Source organism: Cornus florida, unplaced genomic scaffold, assembly GCF_030987335.1.
Source record: "Cornus florida cultivar Cherokee Brave unplaced genomic scaffold, ASM3098733v1 CherokeeBrave_3.0.0_Hap2_Chr02, whole genome shotgun sequence".
Classification (NCBI taxonomy): Eukaryota; Viridiplantae; Streptophyta; class Magnoliopsida; order Cornales; family Cornaceae; genus Cornus; species Cornus florida.
In genome coordinates this window covers 19,473,467-19,498,396 of record NW_026775572.1, presented here as the reverse complement: position 1 = coordinate 19,498,396, position 24,930 = coordinate 19,473,467, and the positions used below count along the sequence as shown (strand labels likewise).

General features: G+C 35.2%; 2 protein-coding genes across 2 annotated transcripts; one reads left to right on the top strand and one right to left on the bottom strand.

Annotated features, from left to right (window-relative positions):
• Positions 1–54: 54 nt before the first annotated feature.
• Positions 55–3,030, bottom strand: LOC132294080 (glyceraldehyde-3-phosphate dehydrogenase, cytosolic). Its single transcript, XM_059791807.1, has 12 exons — positions 2,842–3,030; positions 2,710–2,742; positions 2,432–2,532; positions 2,201–2,316; positions 1,985–2,084; positions 1,428–1,574; positions 1,259–1,319; positions 1,064–1,161; positions 766–908; positions 570–653; positions 389–478; positions 55–258 (listed from the first exon to the last, which is right to left on the bottom strand). Exons 1-12 carry the CDS (start codon positions 2,843–2,845, stop codon positions 213–215), a joined length of 1,023 nt encoding a protein of 340 aa, XP_059647790.1. The 5' UTR covers positions 2,846–3,030; the 3' UTR covers positions 55–212.
• Positions 3,031–10,278: 7,248 nt separating this feature from the next.
• LOC132295776 (uncharacterized) lies at positions 10,279–16,299 on the top strand. The gene is made up of 2 exons (XM_059794061.1): positions 10,279–10,443; positions 15,140–16,299. The coding sequence occupies exons 1-2, from the start codon at positions 10,279–10,281 to the stop codon at positions 16,004–16,006; spliced, it is 1,032 nt and encodes a 343-aa protein (XP_059650044.1). The 3' UTR covers positions 16,007–16,299.
• Positions 16,300–24,930: the final 8,631 nt, after the last annotated feature.

The window sequence follows — 24,930 nt, the reverse complement described above, 5'->3', positions numbered from 1 at the left end:
AATCACGGACATCAAATAAAAAAACTAATGCGCAAATTTATGAGAGATTGGGAATTGTTCAATAGCGAAAAAAGAATTCTTAACTCATATTAGAGTATATATCAGCATCATGCCGACTAAACATGCAAAACAGAACCACCAGCAACATTAGACCTTAGACTGAACTTGCTAAAAAAAGAAAAGGTGTGGGTCATTCCTTGAGAAGCATCAGATCAGGCAACAGAAGCCATGTGGACAATCAAGTCGATCACACGTGAACTGCCAACAAGAAAACAGTTATGTTAGAATATACTACCATTGTATCAATCAACAAAATCATATTTCAACAAAAAGATCAAGAATGTGAAGTTTAATTATTAATACATGAAATACAAGAATTAAAATGTACCTGTAACCCCATTCGTTGTCATACCAAGAGACAAGCTTGACGAAGTTTTCGTTCAAAGCAATCCCGGCCTTGGCATCAAAGATGCTTGATCTGTATTTCCATTAATCAAATGCTCACGTTAATTTAATTTCACACACTTCGTGCAATTAGTAGGAAACCCAAAGAATTAACAATAGTTTACCTGCTATCACCGACGAAGTCAGTGGATACCACATCATCTTCAGTGTACCCCAAAATTCCCTTGAGCTTGCCCTCTGATTCCTCCCTGGGGAAAATTAAGAAACAAAACAAAGAATTAGTAACATTCCTTAAATTATCTATCAAGGGTGGAATCAATTTCATCCTTTGCACAAACAATTAAGCTCGACAAGACTTACTTGATGGCAGATTTAATCTGCTCATAGGTGGCCTTCTTCTCGAGCCTTACAGTGAGATCCACAACTGAAACATCCACAGTTGGAACTCGGAAAGCCATTCCGGTCAATTTACCGTTCAGTGCTGGCAGCACTTTCCCAACAGCCTATGTTATAAAATTAAATCATTTTAAGTCAATTCACATCACAGATGCCAAACCAAATACAAAAGTCACTATTGAAGAAACAATCTTCCAACTAAAAACAAGTACATGATTTATCAAATACAATCTGGTGGTGTTTATTCCCGAATAAAAATTACCTTGGCAGCTCCAGTGCTGCTAGGAATAATGTTGAAGGAAGCAGCTCTTCCACCCCTCCAGTCTTTGCTCGATGGCCCATCAACGGTCTTCTGAGTGGCTGAATAACATATCAAAGAAGAAGAATTAATACCAATTTGTAACTCCAATCTTAAATTAACAATACAACTAATCATACAAGCAAAAACACCCCCCACCAGTGATGGAGTGAACTGTGGTCATGAGACCTTCAACAATGCCAAATCTATCATTAATAACCTGAAATTTTCCAAGATAGAAATAAAATTAGAAAAACCATGTACTTGTTTTACAATTATACATAAACCTTCTTATAAATAAATATAAAGAACATCTTTAAGAATATACCTTGGCAAGGGGGGCAAGGCAGTTGGTAGTGCAGCTAGCATTGGAGACAATGTTGAGTTCAGGTTTGTACTCCTTCTCATTGACGCCGACAACAAACATGGGAGCATCCTTGCTTGGGGCTGAAATAACAACCTTCTTGGCACCACCCTGATTATAACAAACACTCCAACTCAATCACTACCATGCAAGAATATAACCTTCAAAGTTCAACAATTCATTTTTGATCAAGTAAGTTCTCACAAACACTGCCACACCGGGCCTCCCCGGATTATACCATTGGACATATGTAATACACCATTGGTCAAAATTCAATTCCATTCTTATCAATATATATCAAAAATTGACTACACTGAAGACCCCAATCACCATTAAAACAGAAATGTTCTCCATTTGGTAAAAAGTAAAAAGGGGTTTTATATTAAAATCATATGAAAGCCAATTAATGGTCAATACTCATTACATGTAGCAATAAATTCAACAATATAATTGCTAGTATACAGAGATCTATTATATATCTAACAGTGAAATCAACAAACAGAAAGGAGATCATAGCAAACCTTCAAGTGGGCAGCAGCCTTATCCTTGTCAGTGAACACTCCAGTAGACTCCACAACAAACTCCGCACCCGTTTGTGCCCAGGGGATTTCTTCAGGGTTTCTGAAGAATCATGCACAATTTGTATAAAATTATAAATTCTCTCAAATTCATGTTCTGAATACTCCGATTTTAATATCACAAATGGGGAAAAGAAAAAGAAAAAAAGGGATCAATACCTGACGCCGAAAACAGCGACGGGCTTCTCACCGAAGAGAAGGGTCTTATCGTCCTTTACCTTGAGCTCATGGTGTTTCCATTGGCCATGAACACTGTCATACTTGAACATGTATGTCTACACATATCGCAGTCACAATATCACACTTTAAGTAAATGCTCATACATACACACAAACATATAGGTGTGTGTATAGAGAGAGAGAGAGAGAGAAAAAAAACAAATTATGGTACCATGTAATCAGTGGTGATGAAGGGATCATTAACGGCGACAAGTTCAACATCGTCTCTCTGGAGAGCAACTCTAGCAACCAGACGACCGATCCTTCCAAAACCTAACAGTGGATTTAAGAAGAAATCAATCAAATCAGTCAACGCATACAACTACTGATCAAGATCAATATCATTACTAAAAACAAGAATCAACCAAACCTATTTTAAGAAAAAAAATAAAAAATAAAAAATAAAATAATAAAATAGCAAACTAAGATTGAACAAAAAAAAACAAGTACCGTTGATTCCGATCTTGATCTTCTTATCAGAACCTGTAAAACAAATCAAAAACCCACAAAAATTATTATAGATGTAAATAGAGAAGCAATGACGAGATCAGTTAATTAGAGAAATAGTATTACTGTTATTACCCATGAATCTAGAGCGAGAAACGAACGAAAAGTTGTACAGAGAGTGAGAGAGAAATCAACGAAGAGAGAGATGACTGATGTGAGAGAGGTTGGGGGGATCAAATTTATTCAAGCGTTCACTATTCTAGGTAATGTATACTTTTCTTTTTGGAAAATAATTTGGAATCTCAAAAATTTTTATTATGCTCGGTTTCTATATTCATTATTTATTCCTTATAGTCACACTTTCGTCATTTAAGGGTAGATGGAATATTCGAAAGGAATAGTCCAGAAGGTTAGGACGTGTATCATGCGACTATCATGCAAAGAAACTGAACTTTTATTTTTTTACAATTTGCCCACTCAGGTTACCGAAAAAAAAGAAAAAGGCAAATTTGCCCTTATTAAAAAACGACGCAGTTTAAAATAATGTTGACTTAAATTGCTGACGTGGCAAATTTAATGTTGACTTAAATTGCTGCAGGTTTTACGACGTCGTCTGATTCGGCTTCTCCCGACATTCCCAGCGACAATTTCTTACTGGCGAACACGAGGACGGCAGCGACGATGATGGCAAGCGAGAAGGTGTGATTCAAACCCAGAATACACAAAATACCCTTTTGATTTATAGGTATATACATCCCAATTAATACAACCCAATCAAACCCAGAATATCTACTTAGTTTATTTGTATATTCATTCGTGTACATATATGTAGAGAGAGAAAATGGGTGTTCTTCTGTATTGGATTGAGTTGAATTATTAAAAAATTGTCCCTTGGTGAATCGGCGGTGATGGTACAGACTTGCGGCAGAGAGAGTGTGTTGTATATAAGCTGTGAACAAGATTACAACACCAGACGGTAATTCTCGAGGGATTGATCCGAAGAAAAAATATGTTGTTTCGCCTCTTAAAGTTGCAGAGAATGAAGTCGTCGTTTATGTAAAGCAAGTTGTGAGTGATGTTAATATGGCTGGGCCACTATTTGTTGAAGGTTGCTTATGAGACTTATGAGTGGGCATAAACGTGATGGATTTGGGAAATCAGTCACCATTACTCCTGCTAATGATTAGCGTGAGTTTGGAGAATAAGAGGATGATCTCCAATTACTAATAAAAAAAAAATTGATGAGCCAGCTGTTAATGGATGGATGAATTGGAGTCAAATCCCTAATTCTTTAGAGTTGCATAGGAGACAGAGTAAAGAAGGGAAGGCCAAATCCCTAATTCTTTAGAACCCTAATTTCAGAAAATCCCAAAAATTTCAACCCATTGACACATGAAAACATAGAAGAAGACGATGACCATTCATAGATGTTGAGAGAAGGGGAGTTACCGGAGACAGAGAGGATGACTGGAATCGCCCGGCGGCCAGCTCACCACCACCATCAACGTGGAGAATTTTCCTCATACCGAGACCTCCACATGAACAACTTCGAATCGAGAATCCGTGCTCACCACCAATCCTCACCGCTCGCTGAACCTAAAAATGGCAAACCCAGTTCGGTACTGATCTTCCCTTGCTCCACCGCCGTTCTTAATCACGTTTTCTATTGTTGCTGCCCGTCAAGCACCGACATCCTCTTCACCATCGTCGGTGTTCGTGGCTGAGGCGAAGGGCAATTAAGGCCGTCTGATGATCGCTCGTTCCCTCTCTCTACGCTCATACCTGTTGATTTCAAAACCGCCGCAAGCACCGCCGTTCTTCCCGCTCCGGTGAGTTTTGACTGACCAGCAGCGACCTCCATTCATCCCGCTCCGGTGAGTTTTGACTGACCCAGCAGCGAGCTCCAAGCTAGTATGACCCAGTAAAGATTAGTTTTGACAGAACGCGAGCTCACAACCTGTATATATTCTCCGGTGACCAACCCAGCCGGTTAAAGCCATGTTTGGATATTGGAGGCAAAGGTTGGAAATTTAAGGGCACTCTTGTCCTTTCATATTTATAAGGGCAGTATGGTCTTTTAAAAAAAATGAACCAAATTTAATGGCTAATTGTTACAGGACCTTGGCCGAGTGGGGTGATCTGTAATTTTTATGCATAGTTTAAAGAGTTTTTTTGTATCTTTTATAATTTAGGAAGTTAGTTGCAAGTTTCTCCATAATTCATGAAATTTTTTACACTTAACCCTTTATTTTAATGGACTTAAGTTGCCTGACATGTACTTAAGAAGATTTATGAGGTGGAGGTGGTGGCACCATTCATTATTGAGTTCCACCACCAACTCATTAGTCCTTAAATACTATGTTGTACTTATTATAAAACACATTTATCAAGCTTTGATCAAGGTTTTGAATGAATTTTAAAATTAGAATGTTCAATTGAACCACAAATCAATCTTATTTTTATTTTTATTGTAGAAAAATAAATTGATTATTTTAAATAGGATTAAATGTAAAAAACTCTCTCATAATATACAAAAAGTGTAATTACCCTTCTATTGTTAAAAATGGGAAAAAAAATTCTATTTTTTTCAATTTGTGCAAATTAGAACAAATCATTATTTTGACACTAACATTATTAAATTAACTTTACTTTATCATTAGAACCCACTTCAGAACATAGAGAGGGGAAGGACTCTGCTCTCATTTATCCCATCAGAATAGGAGTTTTTTTCTGGACATATCTAGCATCTATATTATCGTAGTTGTCAAAACAGCAATTACAAGGATAATAATACAATGAAGGGCTACTACGTATCTAAAACACGGGCGCAAATCCTCTGTTGTTTATAACCATGCGGTCCCCTGTAGTCTACATTCTTGAGGCGTTGCTTTGGCCACGTATTTTGTAATTATAATATAAGAGGTAGGGTCCATTTTAACAATAGAAATGGTTTTTTCCGTTATCTTTAACGGAAAGAACTTTTTATTAAAAAAAGAAAAAGAAATAACAATTGATGATGAGTCATCAACACAATCCCTAAACAAAACAAAAGGCTAAACTCATCAAACAAAACAAAAATCCCTCTTCTGCTGTCCAAAGAACCCTAAACTCACAAAAAGCCCTTTTTTACCGTCCAAAGAATCCTAAACTCAAGGGGTGACAAAACCTTGAAATTGGAAGCTTTAGGGAAAAAAAATGTTCAATTTCGCAACAAGTGTTGTTGAAATCTTTGTTTGCTGTATCAACTTCAGCAACCCACAAACCCTAAATTCAAGCAAGGGTTTCGAACAGAGAACAACAAAACCATAAAGCAAGATTTTAGGGAAAAAGTCCAAATTTGCAACAGGATTATAGGTGAATCTCTAGTAGCATTGTCTATGTTTAATTTCATTTAATCAAATTTAATCAGATTTGATCTCCTAAGAATGTTACGAATTGGGTTGTTAAAGTGGTGAGTTGTATTATTTACATGAGAATGTCGATGATATTGACTATAATTATTTTGGTTAGATTATTTAGTTCTGCTTGACAATATTTTAAACATAATTCATTATTTATTCTTGAGAGGAATTCTATCAGCAGTAATAGAACTCTCACATTGTTGTTAATTTTTAAATACTCAGATTAATCAAGAATACTAAGGTGGTTGAGGTGATTAAAATCATTCATAGAGTTACAGTCTTTTGTGTGTGTGTGTGTGTGTGTGTGTGTGTGAGCGTAATCCAATAATTGTATTTACAAAGGTATGGCAGATGATGGAGCTTCAATAGAAATGGATTTGGGTGAGAGTATTGTTGTGCATAAAACATAATTTTTATTTTATTTTTCCTTTTAAATTGCCACCCCAGCCCTCTCCTTTTGTCAAAATTAAAACAATGTCCTTTGTAGGTTTGTTTCAACTAAGATCAAGGCATGTTAAAGTTAAAATAATGCCATTTTTTTTTATGTCTCTTTGAACTATGGGGAGGACATGAAAGATGGAGATTGTGTTTAAGTTTGTGGTTATACTATTACCAACCAAATTAGATTATCCCTTGTAGCATTATCTATGTTTAATTTTATTTAATCAAATTTATTCAGATTTTTTATGGATATCATAAGCATACAAAGGTGTGTTTGTATGTATATATACTCTAATCTGGTGGAACCTTAAAATCTTGTCACATTAGTTTATCAGTTCTTCCATTTAAAACAAAATTCTAACTGACCCATTTGATCCAGAGAGCAGAGAGCAACAAAACCATAAAGCAAGATTTTAGGGAAAATGTCTAAATTTGCAACAAGATTATAAGTGAGTCCCTTGTAGCATTGTCTATGTTTAATTTCATTTAATCAGATTTTTTATGGATATCATAAGCATACAAAGGTGTGTTTGTATGTATATATACTCTAATCTAGTGTAACCTAAAAATCTTGTCACATTAGTTTATCAGTTCTTCTATTTAAAACAAAATTCTAACTGACCCATTTGATCCAATTTTAAAGGATATAAAACATAAATTTCTTTTAGCCAAAAAATATGTATCACTATCACAAGATCATAGCCCACTAAAGTCTAGGATAGTGTCCCCATTGTCATTACTATCTCTGTCCACCATGCACCATGTCATACCCTCCATGATCTTTTCCTATGTCCTACTAAAAAACCGTCTCCTATAAAGATATTTCCCTTCGTATGGCATACCTTAAATAAATTCATACACATTTCCTAAAATTGCGATTTATCAGTGTTTATCTATTTCCATTTGGACTTGGATGCATTAACACTAATTATAATAAATATATTTTCTCGCATTATAAATTGTGAATCTTATGGGAAAAAAACCCTTAATGTAGTATTTAACTTAGAATCATTGGCTGGATGGTTTGAGCGGAATTATCACTATCAGTAGTATTTAACTTCGAATCATTGGTTGGATGGCCATTACAGAAATCATATGCCGACTGCTTTGGTGGCTGGTTTCGTCCCATGTAGCTGTATCGAATAAACAAAATCATAGTAAGAGCTATAATCAACACACCTCCTAACCACTTCTTCATCTTCAAAAACTTCTTGAATCTCAAATATTATGCACAACAAACTGTTTAACTCTTCAATTGTACAACTAACAATTAAGCATAGCATGTAGTGGATCTAATGATTCGCCATTTTTCGCAGTCCTCTTCTTTTTTCTAGTCCATATACAGATAACCCCTGCCATGATATTTCTTCAAAAAATTAAAAGAAAATCACAATGTTCATAACCCATAGGTAACCAAACAAAAGGAAGTAAGAAAATGCTAATTTTCTTTCACATCACACACACACACATATATAAACACAGATAAAAGTATGGATATAATTAGGAATATTCTGAAAAATCATAAATGCGCAAAATACATAAATATAGTTAAGGCTAATATGAAAGCATAGAACTTTACAATTATTCAAAAGTCAAATCACTGGGATTACAGTAGAGATTCTTCCAATTCTATGCAATGTCTTCATTTGCATAGATGTTGAAAGTACTTCTCTTAGCTTTTAGGAAGCAAAATCTTTATACAAAGCAAAAAATAAAAAATAAAAAAAAGTTTTGCCTATTTATTAAACTTCACAATGTTTTCTCTTTTATAAATATCAAATAATAACCTCTGAAATGTGTAATTGCCGCATACATTTAATACCAAAATTTTTGAATAACACATTGGTGTCTAATGAAGCCAACTCAATTCAAACAATCAATTATGCAAGATTTTACATTCACTAGAATGCTTATCGAAGATTATAGAAGAAAACCCTATAATTATCCAAGATTTTTGATACCCTAGAATGCATAACCAATGTCAATTTCAACTAAAAAAGATCATAATTTAGATTAACAGATGACAAATGAAAGAATTAAAAATTCATAAATTTATGTGTGACATTAGTTATTTAGTGCTGTGTCAATACTTATTTTTGATGGTGAAGGTGATCAATGTGCCTATTTATTAAACTTCACAGTGTTTTTTCTCTCATAAATATCAAATAATAACCTCTGGAATGTGTAATTGCCGCATACATTTAATACCAAAAATTTTGGATAACACATTGGTACCTAATAAGGCCAACTCAGTTCAAACAATCAATTATGCAATATTTTACATTCACTATAATGCTTATTGAAGATTATATAAGAAAACTCTACAATTATCCAAGATTTCAGAAATACTAGAATGCCTAACCGATGTCAATTTCAACTAAAAAAGATCATAATTTAGATTAACAGATGACAAATGAAAGAATTAAAAATTCATAAATTTATGTGTGATATTAGTTATTCAGCACTGTGTCAATACCTATTTTTGATGGTGAAAGTGATCAGTATGCCTATTTATTAAACTTCACAATGTTTTATCTCTCATAAATATCAAATAATAACCTCTAGAATGTATAATTGCCGCATACATTTAATACCAAATTTTTTGAATAACACATTGGCACCTAATGAAGCCAACTCAGTTCAAAAAATCAATTATGAAAGATTTTAGATTCACTACAATGACAGATGAAAAATGAAAGAATCATAAATTCAGTTCTAAATCTACAATGTTTAGTTCAAAACATAAATTTTTCAGTATTTTGAATAATACTATTAAATGCACAATATTAATAACATGTATTAAGACTTACCAACCATCAAGCATTAATTAGGTTAATTGTAGATACCACCTCAGATCTATTGTAGATTTATTTCCTGTTGATGAAGAGGAGAATCTTATTGAAGAAATCACCAATTTCTGAAAGTATTATGTCAATCTGGATTTTGATTCAAAAAAGAAAATAAAAAAGTAAAAAATAGAGGAGGGAGGAATTAGGGTTTTGAATAAAAAAAGAATTCAAAAGCAATATGTTTTGTATGGAACAAAAGAGACGAATTAGGGTTTGGATTAAAGAAATTAAAAGGAAATAATGGAACAAAACGAAAAGGGAATGAGAGAAATAAGAAAACCAAAAGGGAAGAAAGGGAAAGGGAAAGGGAAAGGGAAGAAGCGGGGCGCCAGAATTATGTGTTTTTCAAATGTTTATTTTTTGAGCAAATAATATTCCTTTTTTTTTTTTTACTTTGAAAAGAATTAAAAAAAAAAACGCGATACATCTTCCCACACAAATCATCTAAAATTCCTTTGAATTATACTTGGCATAACACGGCATCCCCATAAATCATGCCACCCCATCCCCATTACTTTCTCTTTCTAAAAGACCGACTGCAAAAAATAAATCTATTAGGCGAAGCCAAAGCTGGGATGAAGCTGTTCTGATGAAACGAACGAAGAGATGATGGTGAAATTGGATTTTGGGTTTCAGTCTGCTGCCAACAACTGCAAAGGTCGCCAGAATTGATCATACAATCACAGCCTCGCCGCCGTTCGAAGTCGTTGGAGCTTCATTTGTCCTCGCCTGGTTCATTGTCATTGCGCGACGTTTGTTTGGTCGCTAACGGCATTCTCTCTGACCGCTGTTGCCGAGGATGAGTAATCGTTGGCCATCACCGAAGTTGAGTAGTCCCTGTTCATTGTCAGAATAGTCACTACGACCGTTGTTCAGACTCGATGCATGCAAGTAAGTTCAGACCAGCTGCTCGCCGGAGTAGCCCTTTGTCGCCGTTCGTTCTCATCGCCGTTCAATTACGCCATTCCGACGTCGGAACTGCGTTTCCTCCTTGCGTCGCCATACGGTTCCTCCTTGTCATAGCCAAACTCCTTGCTCGAAGTTCAGTATGTCACCGACCTTCTTATATTTCAATACCGATTTTTGATCACGCCATGCCGTTGGGTATAATTGTGGCTGTGGATTCCATAAAAATAGAGCATTAAAATTCCTCATCTTGTTGGTTCCCTTTCTCTTTAATTATGATTTTCTCTTGGATTTCACATATAAACCCTAATCAAATCAAAGAGAGAAAGAGAGAATATGAGAAGAATCGAGAAACCGAAAGACTAATCTATGAGAGAGAGAAAGGAATAAACTAAAAACTAAGAGGAGAAAGAGGGGGTTTTTGGCTTTACCAAACTAGGATAGATTTTTAGTGAGAGAGAAAACCAGTGGACTTGGTGAGATGACGTGGCTATGCAAAGGCTGACAGAGGGAGTGCCCACCCCAATTTTTTTTTTCTTTTTTTTTTTTTTTTTACTGTACTAATATTAGCCCAGCCCTAATATATTAATAATATTAGCCTACTTCAGCCTCCCACCCAAGCATAAAACATGTTAAAACAGCGAGCGTAGCAGGATTGGAGATGAATTTCTTGCTGACTACATGACTATCAACCTTGAACGGGAGCTTGTTTGAAAAATTGACTTGGAATCTATCATTGACGAATTCGAGTCTTTAAAAACTCGTCGAGCACAACTTAAATAGATATTTTATAATATTTGAATTCAAATATTTATCTATATTATGTTATAATTTTATTTTTTTATTTTTTGATTAAGAAATTTTGTTATTAAATTTATGTTTAATATTAGCCCACCCCCAATGAGAAATCCCGAATCCGCCCTTGGCTATGCCACATTGGTATCAGATGAAGTTTCGGTTTTTTGAGTCGGAGGAAATATCATTTCCCATATAAAAATGTTATAAAGGACTTTTCGACTGTTACCGTTAAAAATGCACATTAGAAGAACATGTGCTTGGCATAAGACGGATTACTTAATAAATATTAAAATTACCCTTTTATTCCCAAAATGCCCTTCCTTTTTGTATATAAATCTCAAAAATAAAAGATATAATAATAATTTTACATTAATTGAATTTTTATTTATTTTTAATTGTAGGAAGGACATTTTAGTATTTATATCACCCCATTAACGACCAATCAACGGGAGGTCCTTATTTACTCTTCCAATAAACGAGATTATATGAGCTATATGTACACTATAAGGATGTTAAAAGCTCGCGAGCCTACAATGAATTACATATAACTAGATTATTATTTCATTCTTCTTGTTAACATATTTTGATCATCTTTATCTAATTTCATTTAACAGCTACTAACTCCACTCTACCCACCCACAGATTTAGAGGATGATGAATAGGAGGAAGATTCAGCTCAAATTTTTTTGCACATTGTAATATGCATACGTACCCTTGAGGAGTTTGTTTATAGGTTTATGAGCTGAAAATTTTAGTTCTTATTGGTGGTGTTAGCTATGGGAAGATTGCTTTTGACGACTTCATTTGCTTGATTCTTACCACTAGAAATGGGCTGAAGTTTCTACATTTCTATTTTGTTTTCGACGTTTCATCTTCCTCTGAGTAGGAAAAAAGACACAGGACCATCTAGGATGTGGGCTCCATGATAACTATGTGTTGTATAAAATGCTAGTAATTAGTTATGGGAGGCGATATTTGTATTCCACTTTTCTACAATTACACTACATTTTTTAAGAAAATAACAATTCTATCCTTAATTTTATAAATAAATAATTATTTATTTTCAAATACCACAAATACCCTTTTAGTTATAGAATCCCCAATTAACCTTTTGGGTCACTTCTAGCATCTCTTTCAATTCTTTCTATTAAATATCTCTCATATTTCTCTTTCTATCTCTGCTTAGGTTTAGTATTGATCTTTGTAACTAATAATAAAAACTTATGAAAATTTTTACACATGAAGACATGGTGGAGTTGAATAAAATAATTGATCTTGTTAGTATAGGAAGTATGGATGAACTATCAAATCTTCATGAGTCATTCTAATTGATCTTGTTAGTACGGGAATCATGGATAAAGTATCAAATCTTTATGAGTCTTTCAACTCCATCTATGATAATGGTGATAATAATTTTTTTTTCTACCTTTTAGTATTGTAGGCCATATCCAAGGAAAATATATTATCTCCTTCAAAAATTCAATTAAAAAAAATAAGGGATGAAACCAAAATCACAAGAATGAAAAAAGAAAAAAGAAGAAAGATAATGAGACCAAAATTAATGGAAAAACTAAATCCGACCGAAAGAACTTTATTTTTATTTATTTTGGAAAAATTATACTTATTTGAGTTTTTTTTATTTATTTATTTCATGGTGTCTAAAACCAACTAACAGTAATCCATCACAAATTTCTCTTCTTTTTTTTCTGAATCAGAAGTCCATGTTTGATTATTATCCCTTTTTCTTTATGATTCATAAGTCCATGTTTGATTCTTATTTGAAAAGTAAAAACTATAAAAAATACCAAATTTAATACTAGGATTTAAGAAAGAATGGAACAGTAATGGTCCCTTCCTTTTAATGATTTATTTGGGTATTTTATGTTCTTAAAAAAACTTCAAATAATTAAGTATAATTTTTCAAAGAAATTAGGAACTTTTCAAAGAGACAAGGTATGTTTCACATATTTTTTTTAAAATTTTTATTCTTTAAAAACGACATCTAAATTGGGAAGAGACACAAAACCATTTAGTATGTGGGCTCCATGATAACCCTGTGTTGTATAAAATAATTAGTTATTGCTGTATAATTCTCAATGATCTTCTTCTTCTTCTTCTATTTTATTATTATTATTATTATTATTATTGAAGTAAATAGATGATCCGTTGCTCCGAGAGTAGACTTCTGTGAAAAAATGAACAGTCAAACAAGATTTTTAATTTATTTATCTTTTTGTGTCCAGAATGAATGATGATATGATTAATTATAGTAATAATAATAATATACCTGTCCGAATCGGTCAATCTAGTTCTTCTCAGTTGGGAGAATGTTTTTTCTCCTCTCTTTTTTTTTATTCATTGAATATGTTTGCATATTCACTGTTCGTTGTTTGGAAGATATTTTAGTGGAATGTTGAATTGGTAAATGGGTCCACCTGGAAGAGGTCAGCCGATAAAAACAGTGTGCCACTGCCTAATCGTCCATTTCTTCCTTCAATCACTTCTCACTCCTGTTGACTTACGGTTTTTGACCTTTACTATTTGGGTGAAGTGCACTGACACATCTTTTGATTTGTTAAAAGGACATTCAAATAAAATTTATTCAATTTTTGGAGAACGACACTCTCTTGTTAAATTTGACAGCCAAACATAACCTAAAAACGTATGAAACGTTTAATTTGCTCTACACCATTTTATTTATTTCCTATTTTAAAAAAGAGCACATGTTATATATGTCCAGGGAACATCAAAGTGGGGGACAAAAGCCAGAAAAGACCCCACCACCAGGCACCAACTCTCTCGGCTTTAGTTCAACAATTTTGTGTAGCTCCATTTTTTGGCCCTTTAACCAAAAAAAAAAAAAAAAGCTCCATTTTTTGGCTGGACACAGGATCTTGGTCTGATTTCTGCAGTGCTATTTTTGGTGGGGCACAGGAGTGATAAATTATTACAGTAGTAGTTTATTCAGTTTTTACAATTTTTTTTTTTAAATGCATTATGTATACGTAACAATTCCACAACACATCTACCATTCAAGTTAAAAATATAATTCGAAAATCAAATCTTAAAAACTTAGGTTAAAAATCCCTACCAATGCTGTGGGAACTATTAAGTTTTTTACTTACATAGTACATATGACTACCTTTTCAAATTAAATGTTCACATAATTTTTTTTTAAGTATTCTTTTTTACAATATTATAAATTTAACATTTTTACATTCACCTCATAAAAATAAAACTATCACCTCACCTGAATTCACTATGGATATATTCGATAAATCATTCCCTACTCAAATAATAAAAAAATGTTAAGACCCATCCTCTTAAATAGTTAAATTCTAAAAAATAGACATTTAAAATTTGAGGCTTAGGGAGTAATTAGTCAAAATTAATTGTTCGAACTATATAATAATTTATTTGCTCAATTATTTTAAATATTTTAGAGACAAACTTTATTTTTCGTGTAGACATAGACATCTCATAACACTAACGATGGAAGAAATAATAATTGATTTTTATTTTTTTATTAAAGTGTTATTCACGAAATTACTAACAAAAAAATAGAATTTTTGATTCACATAAAACTTACACAATTGAAATGATACATTCGCATGATGTCACTTTTATATAAACCACTTAGGTTTTGTATAAAGAAAGTATAAGATTAATTATGAGATAAAAATTAAAAAAAAAAAAAAAATGAATAGTGTTAAATCACCAATCTTGTTTTATTGATTAAGGAAGAAAAAATAAAAAGTAAATGAAAATTTTGACATTTGCCACGCATTGACTTTTTGTTATGGAAAGGAACAGTCTCTTAACCGTCAAAGTCCAAAAGACCGCGTATGAAAGTACACTCATTGATTGACAATTGCCAACTCAGCTCCAAGCTGAACCATCACCTACATGGCTAGACCTACGTCATCCTGTACGTATGGACTCGGGAGGAACCCCACGTGATAATGAGATTTGTATAGTTTGGGAAAGTTCGGACCAACTTGAATCAATCCAGAAAACATCAACCCCGTGTGGATTTAGCGTGCACGTGACATCCACGTTGACCTCCCCCAAAACATATATATTTTCCACCTCTCACTCACTATCTCACTCAACCACCAAAACTCCACACTTCACAACCACAGCTCTATTATGCAGAAGTCAGCAAAGCGACCCAGGCACGACGGAGCTCCGACCGCCCACCCATCACCGGCACCACCACCACGACGACCACGACGATTCACCCCGGAGCAAGAGCTCTCTATTATGGTCACCGCCCTCAAGAACGTCATAGCTGGTGGCGCCTCCTCCACCACTCACGAGTTCCTACTCTTCCCGGCAATTGAATATTGTAATTCTTCTTCGCCAGGTTCCACTACATGCATGTCCAGCAGTACCGATCAATCCGATACGATCTTAAGCCTCTCCGAACCCGACACGTGTCAGTCCTGCAAAATCATAGGCTGCTTGGGTTGTGATAATTTCCCGCCGATTGTAGAAGAGGTGGTCAAGAAGAGCAGTACTAGTACTATTACTCGCCAAGTGATCAAGAAGAAAAAGAAGAATTACAGAGGTGTGAGGCAGAGGCCGTGGGGGAAATGGGCGGCGGAGATCAGGGATCCGCGGCGGGCCACTCGGGTTTGGCTGGGCACGTTTGAGACGGCGGAGGACGCGGCCCGGGCTTACGACAAGGCCGCCATTGATTTTCGGGGACCAAGAGCCAAGCTTAATTTTCCATTTCCTGATAGCACATACACATTGGGGCAGAGCTCAGAGTCGACTCAGAAACAGGAAGGAAATACCAGGAAAAGGGAAATGTCGACGGAAATGGAAATGAAGACGGAGAAAGGAAAGGAATTCTGGGAAGTGATCGGAGAAGATGAGATTCTACAATGGAATGTCATCTGACTCGGCTACTGGACACATTCTTACAAATTCTTTGTGTAGTACTAGTGTCTAATTAACTAGTTACATAGTTACATTCTTTCATTTCATTTATATTCTTTCCTCTGTTTTTGTAACGGAAAATTGTATAACTAGTAAAAATTTTACATTAACTAGTTATGGATTATTTGATGAAATTAGTTCATAGTAATTTTTTTTTTTTTTTTTTTTAATTTATTCTTTGTATCTTGTCACTACGTGACCAACAAAACAATGATATGCCAATTAACATCGAATTTTCTGCTACAAAGCTTATTTCGTTGTTAAATTGTACTAGAACTCAAATTTCATGCTAATTGCGCTAATCCAAATATTTGTGACGATAAATCCTCATTCTATACATATTGTCTTTATTCATTTTTGGTCCTACTTGCATTCTCTGTGTGTATATATATCCAGCCCACTGTATATTCACTCTGTTCACATCCAGGGTAACCTTCTCTCTGGAAACAAAATTCTCCCTCTTCAGTCTTCACTGCAAAAGCAATCCTCTAGTGCACATCTATTTATGCAACTCAAGCGGGCTGGAGACTCGAGTGAGATATGAAATCTTCAACCCCAACCCAGCCTAATCAACCCAAGCACAACTTATTTCGAATTTTTGTTAAGCTTAGGTTGAATTTGGGCTGAAATTTTGTATTGAATTTCACTTTCCAATTCAAATTGTTATTTCATGTTAGAATTCTTGCTACTGTAATAACAAATGAAATCAAGTTTAAAATTATTAAAATTTTCTCTGTACCTTTAAAATCGTGCATAAAAAACCTCCAGTCAAATTTAAAAATTCCATAAATTATAAAAAAGTTATTAAGTTGTCTCATATTCGTAACCTACCCGCTAACTTAGTTGTTATTTAATGTTAAATATGATAGATATGTGTAGTATTCTCATCACAAGAGTGTAGTAATTTTTAAAAGGGTAAAATACAAAAAAACACTCACGTCCAAATAGAAAATGTGCAAAAAAACGTCCATACTCAAAATCAAGGGCATATAAATCTGTATTGTGATATTGTCAACCTTTTGAGTAAATTGTCACCCAATCAACGATTTTGACTAATTTTTTTTATAAAAGTTCCAAAACGCCCCTAGCTAAAAATAAAAAATAAAAATAATACTATGTATATTATATATATAAACATTATATCTCTCTCCGACAGAGAATATCCCGGTGTGCGACACAGATTTTTTTTCAATGGCGTCTATTTTGCTCACGCAACAACTAATTGTTGTTGGAAAATCACACTTTGAACAAAAACAATGTGTTCCGATCATTTTTAAAGCAAATTATTTGATAAACAATGTACAATTTTAAGATTATATATAGTACATATTCTTGAAATTCAGAGAAAGAATATGAACATTAAAAACTTTATTCCATCATTTATTCAATGAGTATTACATCCAATTTATAGAATATGATTAGCTAAAATAGGTAACTAATTATCTACCAATTAGTCCTAAATCAAGGAGTAAGTAATTCAATCATACAGCTGTACTATAAGAGATACAACATCAACATTCATCCTCAAGTTGGTGCATAGATGTCACACAGGCCCAACTTGTCTAAAATTTTTGAAAACACTTGATTTGAGACTGCTTTGGTGAAAATGTCGGCTAGTTGATCCTCAGATCGAATCTTAGGCAACTCCATAATTTTCTTATCCAACTTCTCCTTAATGAAAAATCTGTCTATTTCAACATGTTTCATACAATCATGTTGAACTGGATTATGGGCAATATCACATGCTGCTTTATTGTCACAATATAGTCGAATAGGTTGCCTAGGTAGATAACCCAAATCCCGCAATAGAAGTCTTAACCACAATGTTTCACAAAGTGCCTGCGCCATATTTCTGAATTCAGTTTCTACACTTGAGAGAGCAATAACATTTGTTTCTTGCTTCTCCAAGTAACAAGATTACCTTCTACAAAAGTAAAGTAACCAGAAGTAGATTGCCTATCGTCTATAGTTCCAACCCAGTCAGCATCGGTATATGCAGCTATGTTTTGACAACCAGCATTTTTAGTGAACAAAATTTCTTTTCTAGGAGCAGATTTTAAATACCTCAAAATGCGTATAACTACATTCATATGTTGCTCTCCAGGATCATGCATAAACTGGTAAACAATGCTCAATGCATAGGCCAGATCCGGTCTCGTGCGTGCTAGTTACATCAATCTCCCTACAAGTCTTTGGTATCTTCTTTTATTAGCAGGTACTTGGTTGGACTCAATACATAACTTCAGTCCTTCTTCCACTGGTGTCTCAGCTGGTTGATATTGTGTCATGCCAGTCTCTTGTAATATATCTAAGGCATATTTTCTTTGAGATAAAAAGATTCTTTATTAGTTTGAGATACTTCGATCCCAAAAAGATATCTTAAAGGACCTAGATATTTTATTTCAAATTCTCTGGACAAGTACTTCTTAAGAGCCTTCATTTCTTCAGGAACATTCCCTATAACCACCATGTCATCTACATATACAATGAGTGTAGTGATCTTACCCTGTTGTTTCTTCAGAAATAACATGTGGTCTAAATTGCTCTGACGACAGCCAAATGTTATCATAGACTTTGTGAATCTTCCAAACCATGCTCTTGGAGATTGTTTCAACCCATATAATGATTTTTTTAACTTGCAGACCTTCCGACTATATTTGTCGAGTATCATGCATCCTGGTGGGAGATCTATGTAGACTTCTTCAGATAATTCACTATACAGAAAGACATTCTTTACATCGAATTGTTGTAATGGCCAATCCAAGTTCGCAGCTAAAGACAATAAAACACGAACTGTGTTTATTTTTGCTGCAGGTGCGAACGTCTCTGTGTAATCGATTCCATAGGTTTGGGTGTAACCTTTTGCCACCAATCTTGCTTTAAAGCGTTCAACTGTGCCATCTGTTTTATACTTTACAGTGTAAATCTATCGACATCCAGCTGGTTTCTTTCCTGGTGGAGGATCAATGAATTCCCAAGTTTCATTTTTCTGTAAGGATTTCATCTCCTCGTTCATAGCTGCTTTCCACCTAGGGTCAGCTAAGGTTTCTTGCACACTGTTAGGAATAGATACAATAGATAATTGATTTACAAATGACAAATTTGATTATGACAAACGATGGCTCGACACATAATTGCTTATGGGATACTTAACTTTATTACAAAGTTCGAGTTCATATATGGGTTTAGGAATACCTCTAGTGTGACGCGGTGATAATTGTTTTCTGAGTGGGTCAGGCACTAAATCAGGAACATCTTCAGCAGGCGATTGGTTTGATATATCAGTTGCGAGGGACTCGAACTCGGACGACGACGGGTGTAATACCCCTAATTTTAAAAAGGATATTCCTGGTATTTAATGGTATTTAATTTATTATTTAAGTGCATTTTATTTGATTATGTGTCATTATTTTTTTTATTAGTTGCTTAATTATTTCTTTTGTGGTGATTTAATTTATTTAAATGATATTTATTTTTAGTTATTTGATTGGAATTACTTGTTAGTGTTTTAATTATTTAATTGGCATTAATGGTTTAAGTGTAATTGGTTTAATTATTCTATGTGTGTCTTATTTTATGTGTGTCTTATTTGGTTTAATTGTGTTTACTAATTATTATTTTGTTCAATTAGATTATTTGTTAAGTATTTAATGGTAAATAGGGTAATTAGGTAAATACATCTAACTAGGGTTTTAATTACAGTATAAATTAGGGTTTTATATTATAGCCGTCGTAGGTTTCTACGTCAATTGGATGGGCCGGTTAGCATTGTGAGTTGGACTTAAATGAACCTAGGGTTTAGGAAAACTCTATAAGTATAAGGTAGACGTCTGTGTAGGGTTTTTTTAAACAAAGCACACGTTTTGTGGAAGTGGAGAAGGAAAAACGCAGTTTTTCACATTCTGCCAAGGCTTGATCAAAGCTCCGATCCCGCTTCGTCCGTGGTCCGATCGAGTTGAATTTTGGAGGAGAGGTTTATGACTCAGTGACGCACAATCTGAACGGTGGTGATCAGAGTTTACCCCCGGGAACAGTGATTCGTACTCGTGAACAGTAACTGGGTCGCACAGGTTTTTTTTCCATTCTGCCCAGATTTCATCAAACATCCGATCCCGCTTCGTCCGTGGTCCGATCGAGTTGAATTTTGGAGGAGAGGTTCACGACTCAGTGACACACAATCTGAATGGTGGAGATCAGAGTTTAACCTCAGGAACAGTGATTCGTACTCATGAACAATAACTAGGTCGCACAGGTTTTTTCCATTCTGCCCAGATTTCATCAAACATCCGATTCCGCTTCGTCCGTGGTCCGATCGAGCTAAATTTTGGAGGAGAGTTTCACGACTCAGTGATGCACAATCTGAACGGTGGAGATCAGAGTTTGACCTCGGGAACAGTATTTCGTACTCGTGAACAGTAACCGGGTTTTGGAACTTGCCGGGATTTTTTAAGAAGACGACGTTGAAACTTTGAACAAAAGTTTCTGAGGCAAGATTCTATCCTTACTCTTTCCCTTAGGTTTCATACTCTTTGCACTCTTAAATGATTCCAGGATTAATGAAGATTAAACCAAACTAAAATGATATCTGTTTTGCTATGAAACTGGTAGTTACAGTAGTGTTGTATGCTTGTTCAACCTAGACTAAGCATATTTGTGGATCATTGTGGTTCTGTGGTTCACGTTTTTCTTTACCACTGCTAGTATAAATTATTGGAAGGATGGGTCTAGATGATAGCTATCTTAACTTCTGTAATAGCAACTGTTGGAACTTAAATACTAGGAGGATTTGAGTTTAACACTAGATTGGTTTTGTGGAACACTATAATTTGAGCATGTTTACATACATACTGTGAATATTATTTTGATGCTTACATTATCACAGTTAGTATCAACTGTGGAGGTTAGGATTTTGTGATATATACCCTACATATCTATATGTCATTTGTAAGGTGTTAAATGGAAGTTTTAATTAATTCTGTCTTTATATCAGACCAAAGGGAATAACTTAAATTGGGCATGTATATGTTGTTGTTGTGACCCTGTTTATCAATGCTTATTTTATCACTGCTAACATTGAATGTTGGATGTTGGAATTTAGTTGATATATACTTGATTTATTGGTATTATTGACTACTGGAGGATTGGAAAGTAGGCACCGGTATGGGACGGTGGCATACTAAGGATGGGTTTGGTTTTTAAAACAATACCATTACCCACCTACTTGGAATAAGGATGGGATTAACTAAAAGTTAAGTCCCGTGGATTTGTATTGTCATGGCAACTACTTGTTGAGCGGCAATACCAGGGATTTTGGATGGATTTTATATATGTACTGTTATGGTGCCTCGGTATGAGCTAGAGCCTCAGGACCGATGGCTAGGGAGTGTATATGCATCGGGATGTGTAGCTGGCTACGATGGTTGGAGGTGTACCCTGTTTAGGTATAGGTACATATGCCCACTTCGTGTGCGTTTTAGTATGTTACCTCTATTCAGGTTGAGACCGGCCTGTAGTCCAGTGAGAGTCCTTTAGTGTGACTATATATATATTTACGGACTATTAGCTATTGTTGAATTGTTTAGGATGTACATGCGTATCGGGCCTCTGTTTGGATTGTAGTAGTATAGAACTTGCGCGTGGGCCTGACCCACTTCTATTTTTTAGGTACACGACAGTTCCAGGCTTAGACGTGTTCGTACTGAGCAGAGGTCTCTATTCACTCTTCCGACGATGTAGGGCTCTCTCTATAGTTTTATTTCTGGACGTTTATTACTTTTGTTCTATTTTCCGTTTGGATGTTTAATAGGGGTCCACTAGAGATGGATTCCCAAGTTGTAAACTGATGGAGTTTTGGAGTTTGGGTTTGATGGATTTTAATAATTATAATATTTTGCGGATTCTATTTTTAGTATCTTCCAGCTTTAATTTCATTTCTTAATTTATTTTGTATTTCGTGTTCATTATAAAATATTAATTGTTTGATATTCCCTCGGGTTTGGGCCTGGGCCTGATCAACCCGTGTCTCGGATTCGAGGGGTATCTCAATGGGGTTGGCGCCATACTGTCCATTTCTGGGCGTTCATCACCACTTTGATCCAAACTTATACCACTCGAATCCAATTCGCCTAATTCCTGATTGGTTGGTCCAACTTGTGAGTCATTAACACTAGAATCACTGTCCTAAAAAATGTGATAATCATAATCTAGAGTCTGAATTTCGTTCTGGTACTTCCCCTAAAGTTCAGACACAGAGGAAAAATACATTGAGTCTTCATGGAAGACAACATCCATTGTGATAAACATTCGTCAAGTGGGAGGGTGATAACAGCGATACCCCTTTTAATGAGTAGTATGTCCGAGAAAAACACATCACAATGCGCGAGGAGTTAGTTTGTTACATTGATGCTTATGGAGGTGTACAAATGTTACACAACTAAAGACATGAGGAGGTAGATTTGCAACGGTTGGGGCAACAATTGCGTCAGTGAGAGCCTGCAATGGTGTCCGGAAGACAATAGAGCTGGAAGGTACTCGATTAATGATATATGCTATAGAGGTAAGTGTTTCTTCCCAATACGATAATGGCATATGTGCTTCTATCAATGAAGCACGAACAACCTTCAACAAGTGTCAATTTTTTTGCTCTGCAACCTCGTTCTGCTGGGGTGTATTGGAACAAGTGGTTTGATGAATAGTTCTATATGTTTCCAAATATTGTTGAAGGTTAAAACTTTGATATTCTCCACCATTGTCATTACGGAGAACCTGAACATGTGCATTGTATTAAGTTTCAACCATTTTATGAAACTTCTGATACAATAAGTTCACTTCACCTTTGGACTTTATCAAGCACAACCAGGTCATCTTGGTACAATCATCAATAAAAGTAACAAACCAATGGGATCCACCTAAAGTAGTGACCCCCAAACATCAGAATGTATAATCATAAAAGGAAGTGGACTTTTATGCAAACATAAGGGATACAAAACATGATGGCTCTTTGCTAGTTCACAAACATCACAGCGAAAACTAGAAACATCACATTTTGCAAACAAACTAGGAAATAATTTTTTCAGATAGCCAAAGGAAGCTTACCCTAGACGTCGATGCCATAGCTAAATTTCAGATTTTTTTCTCTCCCCCTCAGAATCATCCACTGTCAATGCTTGTCGTAGCTTGTCGTAACTTTTAGACATCAAGTCCAAGTAATACAGTTTCCCTCCCCGAATACCAAAGCCAATCGTCTGCTTTGTTTGGATGTCCTTAAACACACAAAAATCAGGCCAAAAAATGACAACACAAGATAAAGTTGTGGTTATTTGGGAAACTGACAAAAGATTAGAATCTAAAGATGGAAAAACTAAAACAGAATCTAAATGCAGATTATCAGTGAGTGTTAAAGATCCTTCCCCAATAACTGGGGTCGAAGTCCCGTTGGCAGTAGAAATAAATTTGTGTGAGGATGAAGTAAGAGGTGAGACCTGTCTAGAATCAAATGTCATATGATCTATTGCACCATAATCAATTATCCATGCACTATTAGCAACATGTGTAGAAATATTGAAATTCTTACCACCAATATCTGTTGTCTTAACAACTGCTGCAGTGGAGGTCTTTGTTGAATTCTTCTTCCAACGGCGAAGATCCCACCATTTCGGATATCCCACAAGTTTGAAACAACGACTTTTGGTATGACCAGTCTGGTTGCAATGAGTGCATTTGTAGGTAGACTTGTCTGCTCTAGATGATTAAATATTTTTTTCACTCAATTTTTTTTTTTTTTTTTTTTTGGAACTGGTTTATCATAGAACCAGTTTTCAAATGAGGTTACAAAAACTGGTTTAGTCTAATCCAGAATTGGAATAGGAGTACACTTGTGGCCAAACAGAGGGTTTTGAATTTTGTTTTTTTTGAAATATTATATATTTATAATATATATGTATATATATATATATATATATAACAAAATATATTCAAAGGATGAGAGAGCAGCTGGAGGTTCTCCTCCTTGTACGATTGCGACGATAGATCCGACAGCGATGATTGAGACGGCGGCTGGTTCGGTTCGGCAGAGCGGCCAGCGATCTGAGATGGATTTAGCGACGATATGGACAACGGTTTGGTAGTCAAGGGCTGCAGATCTGGCGGCGACTGTCAGTGAAGAAAATCCGGCCACGAAGATGATTTGGCGAAGTGCAGTGGTTCGTTGTCGACAGGCAGCAGTTTGGTTTGGCGAAGAACCGGTGATGCAACACAGATCCGTCGAGGTGCAGCGGTTTGGTTACGGCTGTGGCTTGTGACGGCAGCGACTTGTGATGGCAGTGGCTGCAGCTTGTGATGGAGATTGGTCCGGCGACAACTAAGACTTGTGATGGCAGTGGCTGCGGCTTGTGATGAAGATTGGTGAATTTCAGGGTTGGTAATTTTTGGTTTGGGTATGGGTCTGTATGTGTATGGGTCTGTGTATGGGTATGTGAACTTAAAAAAAAAAAAAAAAATTCAAAGGGATTCAAAGTTACGGTTCAATGATGGCTCTGATACCATCTTGAAATTCAGAGAAATAATATGAGCATTAAAAACTCTATTCGATCATTTATTCGATGAGTATTACATCCAATTTTATGGAATATGATTAGCTAAAATAGGTAACTAATTACCTACCAATTAACCCTAAATCAAGGAGCAAATAATTCAATCGTACAGCTGCACTACAAGAGATAAAATCTCAACACATATACATAATGGGTTTGATTATTCGCGTAATGGGTTTGATTAACCGAAAACAACACCTAAGAATTTAGTAATGGATTTGATTAATTGCGTGAATAGTTTCCTCAATTCCACAGCAAATCGCGCCAATTGGAGGGTTACGATGCAAGAGACAT

What these genes read in the sequence shown, in the direction of transcription:
- LOC132295776 (XM_059794061.1), top strand. Translation starts at nt 10,279, where the DNA reads ATGCATGCAAGTAAGTTCAGACCAGCTGCTCGCCGGAGTAGCCCTTTG. An exon ending in AACTCCTTGCTCGAAGTTCA is followed by an intron (nt 10,444 to 15,139) that starts GTATGTCACCGA and finishes GTGTGGATTTAG; the next exon opens with CGTGCACGTGACATCCACGT.
- LOC132294080 (XM_059791807.1), bottom strand. An exon ending in GCAGCACTGGAGCTGCCAAG is followed by an intron (nt 909 to 1,063) that starts GTAATTTTTATT and finishes TTTATAACATAG; the next exon opens with GCTGTTGGGAAAGTGCTGCC. An exon ending in CAGATTAAATCTGCCATCAA is followed by an intron (nt 654 to 765) that starts GTAAGTCTTGTC and finishes AATTTTCCCCAG; the next exon opens with GGAGGAATCAGAGGGCAAGC.